The 6,000-nt window shown below is 43.0% G+C and overlaps 1 protein-coding gene across 1 annotated transcript in view; it reads right to left on the reverse strand.

Moving 5' to 3' along the window:
• SLC25A48 (solute carrier family 25 member 48) overlaps positions 1-5,750 on the reverse strand; it is a 53,093-nt gene extending 47,343 nt beyond the window's left edge. Inside the window, exons 1-2 of the mRNA XM_030572657.1 lie at positions 5,526-5,750; positions 2,899-2,942 (exon numbers count right to left, since the gene is read on the reverse strand). Of these exons, the coding sequence (XP_030428517.1) occupies positions 2,899-2,942; positions 5,526-5,571 (90 nt within the window). The 5' untranslated portion in view covers positions 5,572-5,750. The remainder of the gene's footprint in view (positions 1-2,898; positions 2,943-5,525) is intronic.
• Between the last annotated feature and the right edge of the window lie 250 nt (positions 5,751-6,000).

The following is a 6,000-nucleotide window of genomic DNA, read 5'->3' on the forward strand; positions in this document are numbered from 1 at the left end:
TATAGTGGCTTATTAGAAATGAAAGCTACTGAAAAATGAAAAATGAAAAACGGTCACTAAAAATAACCAAAGGCAAGGAAAAGCAAACAGTGGCCTAACAGAGAAGGCTCTCTCTCTGAGTCTTAGAATGATGATCCTTCCTTTGGGTTCTAGTTTAGAACCCTGACTTTGGACAACCATAAGGAGATAGCTTATGCAAGCCGCTTCTGTCAGCATGCAGAAAGATGTGAAGCCATTGGTTAGAATAAACAAAGTGAACAGACCAAAAGGGGATAATTGCGAATTTGAAGGTGCATGTGGAGTCCTCCCCTGACAGGAGCATAGGAGCAGCTTTCTAGTTTATTCTCTGGTTTCATGAGTGAAATTGCTTTTGTCTTGGAGAAGACCCAGAATCTCGACTCACATGCAAAAGCTGAGAACAGCAACAGAGCCTAAATACTACTCAAGAAGGTTCTGGCGTATAAAGGGTAAAATGAAAGATGTGGAGTGAAAGGTGAATGAAGCTAAGACCATTTATAGATATGACCTCATAATGCAAGGGAAAAAGCTTGCTTGAATTTTAGGGGATGGGGAAGGGAAAGGAACTGCTGAATCTAGTGTTTGGTTTGTTTGTTGAGAATTGCCATGCTGGTAACTTAATATACATGAAATAATGCATGTATTTTCTCATGTTTTTCATCTCCCAGAAAGAGGAAACCTTCATTCTTTATTCCACTGGACACTATGTTCATAGGTAAACACTGTTCAGATGCTCACTTCGTAGTTCAATATTGGTTAGATTAATTCCCCCTCTAATTTGGAAAAGTAGCAAAACTGCCTACTTGGTATTCCAAAATGACATCCAGAACCAAATGTCAACTTGACAGTTGTCTTTATAAGCACTGAAAAATGCACTGCTTGTTACTTGGCAGTTCCTGAACAAACATAACTCAAACTCTCCTACCAACATACATTGTCAACTTCTATCACCCACACACTATGATGACAACAAAGCCATATATTGCCAAACTTAAAGAAAGACACTTCTCTGGGATGTAAACAAACAGTATTTCCAGAGGAATTCACAGACAACATGGCCAATACACAATTCCTGCTTTACATACTCGGCTCTGAACATTGGCTTCTCAATGTCATTTGTTAATGCACTGGCACTGTTTTTGCAGTCAGTGACACATTTCAGTAGTCAGCACCATGCTTCCCTGAAGAAACTCAAGTTCCTCAAGCAACAATGATCCTCAGTCTGATGGTATCTAACTTCTTAATAAACACGAGATCAGCTATCCTGGAGCAAGAGCACAAGGACTATAAATTGAGATTCTCAAAGCCCTATTCCTGTTCATTTTCATTGCAATTTGGCAACCAAATCTCTTAGCTAGCTTTGAAGATAGCAGGAAAGTATAACAAAATGTGCCATCATATAGCCACATGTTGCACAGGTCCCTGCACAGGTTTGCAGAGGCTGAGAAGATGATGGAAGAAGCCCTCCTACCCACCCCGTTTCCTCTCCCCGCCTCCTCCTGCCATGCCCAGACATAAGGGCTAGATTCTTATTACACAGCACTGTGATTGATCCAGGGTACTAGTGATATCAGCATTAGCTTCCCTGCAAAAGAGGAAACTTGGCCCAAATTCCCATAGTAGCATGTGTGAGTGGGAAAATCTACTTCAACCTGTAAAAAGGGTATTGCATAGGCCACTTTGGTCTACACTTCCCTCAGAGTTCTCAGAGCCACTGTTCTTTCCCAACAAGATATGTAATCCTCTCTCAGCCAATGGTGCATCTCAGTGACTACTCTGCAGCTCACTGGGCTGTAGCAGTGACTATGGTCCTCCCTGAGTGTCTGATCCATGCAGTTCATTTTGGATTCTTGACACAACCCTCCCCTGCCCATCCACAACTCCTCCATGCAGTTGTGGAGATAGCCACCATGGAACATTTGATGAAAGTGCTTCAGAATGATTGTGGCCTGACGTCCCCGCTGCAGAGCCATGCTATTTCTACTGGCTACTGGACCTTGCACTCGGATACAAGTACAATGACCTCCATTGGGGTCATCAGCGGGGTTGGAATCCTGGCCTAAAGAACAGGCTTCTTCCACTTGAGTTGAAGGAGGAAATCCACTAGCTAGCAGCAGCAGCAGCAAACTATCCCCTGTAGACCAGCCACAGAGGGGGATGTATAACACACTTTGTCAGTGGAGCAGGAGAAGGAGTGCTTCAATGACTAGAATGAAATACTAACATGCTCCAGTAGTTGTGTGTTCAAGTCAACCGACTTCATCTGTGTTAAAGACTATGCTGCCTTGTCTGCACTGCAGCATGAGAACCTGTTAACAAACATCTTCTAACACCACACCTGTAAATCCATCTAGAAAAAAACAACCTTGTAGGAAAAAGGATGATAGGAATGGCTATTGAATAACTGCAGCTCCTAGCAGCAGGATAGCTATATTTGTACTTTGTCCCTACAGTATTGCCAACTTTAGGAAAACCTTTAAAAAAATATCTCTTCAGCAAAGACAAATACAGCTTGCGTTTTGCCCTTTGTAAACTCAACCATTGCATTGGTTGATAAAGTATGTGCTGACCTTTTCAGTTTGTGGAACATTATATGATGGGTAGTTTTCACTTTCAGTTTTGATCCCATCTAGGGAATTTATCTGATAATCACATTTTCATGTCTTCCTTCTGAAAGGTCTTTCAAACATTTCTCTGTGTTAAAATCAGACGTGAGAAAAAGAAAAAACAAAGAAAAATATCACTAATGTGGGTGTATTTTTCTCAGGAGTTAAATTTATCCATGGGCAGGAAGCTAGTGTGTGGGCTGTTTGCTGCCCCCCTGCAAAGGGATGAATCTCACAATCGGAGTAAGTGAAAGTGCGGCTTAAAATATTTTACCTTTACTGTGTCCAGAGGATGCCCCACAATTACACTTGCAGCTCCTGGGGATTAAAATAAGGTCATTAGACAAAACACAATTGGGTGAGTCAACTAAAAGGAGAGACTTTTGTAACATTTACCCAATGAAACTCAAGTCTGTGCCCTGTTGCATATGTGCTCCCTTCAGCCAATCAGAGCACTTACCATCATTCTGCTCATTACTTAGTTGGTGAAAATTCACTCATCGGTAGAACCATGCAAATTGAGGGTACGTCTTGAAGCAATGATGTCAGATGCAGAGCAGATGCACAGGGAGAATTGGTATTCCCTTTGCAAGATGGAGCTAATCTTTGCACCAGATCCACCAAAGCCAACCCAGAGAGGCAGTGGTGGTGAGACCACTTGACATGAAGGGCACTGTGCATGATTTACAGAGGATACTGCAGACCACGGGCTGGAATAGCATAGGTAGAGGGGCTGTGTAGCTGTCCCATGCACTGTCTGCAACATGGAGGACAGATTTTTATACTCAACCTCTGCACTGTTCCCCATTCAAAACCTATTTTCTCTTAACCAGGTTTTGTGCACGTGCGTTTGAAGCTGTCATTCAATGGTGTCAGCTGACCGGGAAAAGGGCGGTCTAGCCTAGTGATCAGAGTGGGTTTCAGGCTTCATGGCTGGAGCAGATGTCAGGAACCAACAATTAAGGTCAGTAGTTGGATGCTGGAGCTGAGGGGCAAGTCAGTCGGTAGTCAGAATGCAGAGCCATGGATCAAACCAGAGGGCAGGTACTGGAAACCAGCACCGAGGATCAGGCCGTAGTCAGAAACCAGAGGCATGGGCCAAACCGGACACTAGGAATTGGATAGCCAGAGTCAGTAGTCAGAAGCCAAAACCATGGGTCAAGCTGAGGGTCAGGAACTGGAACAAGCAGGGTAGCAGGCAGTCTAAAGGGGGTCCAAAGCAGGGGCAGAACAAAGGCCAGACTGGGTGGAAGGCAGAAGTAGCAAGAACAAGGTAACCCAGACGCAGGCACAGTGGAGGCCATGAGCACTGAGCAGCCAACCAGCTCCTGCTGGCGTAAGAGCGGGCTTGCTAGCTCGAGCAGCCAATCAGTTAGCATGGCCAACGGTGGCTGGCCAATCAAGCAGTCTGCTGCAGGCCAGCTGTACTGAAGAGGCTGCCTGGAGACTAGCTCTGCTGCAAGCCCTGGCTCCTGACAAATGGCTTCATAGTTAATTGACAGTTCTGTAGATAACTGGAATATTATCACGTTACTCAGCTGTGGGAAGTCAGCCGGGGCCCTGCAATGCTCATGAGAAACATTTCCATTATGGCCCATCCAAGGGAGAACAACAAGAAGAGGGAGGAGAGATGCAAAGTAGGGGTAGAGAATAAGAATCTTTTAAAAACTGCTCCAGAAGCTTGGCTCAGGATCACATGCATTCATGTGCTTGATTTATGTGAGTATTTAGTACAACTGTGAATGAAAATTGCACATGCAACTGGCAAATTTTATCCCTAACTGGCTATTTGCTCACCCAGTTTTCCTGCCCCATTTATGCGTGCTTTTGCAATAATAGACATGGGCAAATTAGCCAAAATACATCACAACAGACACTCCAGTCTCCTCAGGTTTTTGGAAGTCAAGCCTCACCCTTTCTCCTGGTAATTTGGCAAGGATTCCAGTTTTTCCTGAATAAATGAGGACATTGACCTGCACTATTTAGTGGTCTCACACCCTTGTGTGATGCCAGTACAAAAGTCTCATGTGCTCTGTGTAGACATTAAAAATCCGTGACAGCAGCACTTTTTGTAACAGTAGCCACCTGCTCTTAGCCAAAATTTCCTTCCTTACCCTGTTGTGTTGTCCTCCTGCCAGCTGTCTCCCAACCCAGTGAGAGCTGCATTGTAATGGTGCACTTTGTGATCTTTCTAGATAAAAGGAGCTCTCCAGAAGTGCAAGATACATCTGCAGGACTACACTTTCTAATTGAGATGGCCCCTATTTTACAGAAGGCCAGAATCAATTCTTTCAGAAAACTGCCTGATTAATAATTCTAGTCTGCTAGTGATAGTTGTCCTGATAATAATCTTATAGCCTTATCAGGACTATCCACTCAGAACCAGATCTGAGCCTTTCATAAAAGGGTGTGGATTAATGGAGCCATCTGATTGGCTGGTGAGGATTCCCAGCTGTTTAAATATGAAGCTGTATGCACAGGGATCTGAACTCAATAGGCAAATGCTAGAATGCCTTTATAAAACCATAATCTTATGTGCTGGGTTACGATATCATTTTATATATTTCTCAGCTAGAGACGTTCAGCCTTGCAAATCATGAACTTACCTCAGGAATGTGTAATGTAAAGATGACACCATAATTTCACATCCCACATCTCATTGCATATTGGTAGTCTTAGAACAGATAGATAAAACTGTGCAATGTTTTATTACTGCTTAATTGAAACTATCCTCTCTGTACAAATGTGGCAAATGACACATACAAACACAAACATGAATAAATGCAGACAACTTCATAAGTGCATCCATCAATAGACTTCATTTTTAAAAATGGACATACACTTACCTATTTTTATATCTCTGTTGTTACTGTCCCAAAATATCCCATCAATGTTACTTACCTCCTATCCAACCAGCTACAAAATCTTCTAATTGAAGACTGCCCATGTTTTAAAACTGCTGGACAACTCCTATTCAAATCGTTTCTTGCAAGTTTGCAATTCACATTCAATTTCTTCAGCATGTGCTGTTGAGGACTGCTTGAATGTGTCTCTTTGACTCTGTTATGTAGAAAAGTGACTCCAATCCCACCGGGTGTCCCAATGGGATTGTAGTAAGAGTGCGCGTTTTTCACCTGTTTCAGCAGTATTAAAACTGAAACAGCTCTGACTCTAACCTCTCACACAGCCTGTCTCAAAGTGCCTCCAAAGCCCACTGTGACATCATTCCCCCAAACCTTAAAGGCACAGTACAACTATAGCATAGGAATTTCCCCACCGTTTTTTTTTTTCATTTAGAGACAAATGGGGAAGGTTACTTCCTTCTAAGTACAAATCATGCTTTTATTTCAGGTGAAATTACTTTGTGTTCTAATTG

This window comes from Gopherus evgoodei, chromosome 8 (genome assembly GCF_007399415.2).
Source record: "Gopherus evgoodei ecotype Sinaloan lineage chromosome 8, rGopEvg1_v1.p, whole genome shotgun sequence".
Taxonomy (NCBI): domain Eukaryota; kingdom Metazoa; phylum Chordata; order Testudines; family Testudinidae; genus Gopherus; species Gopherus evgoodei.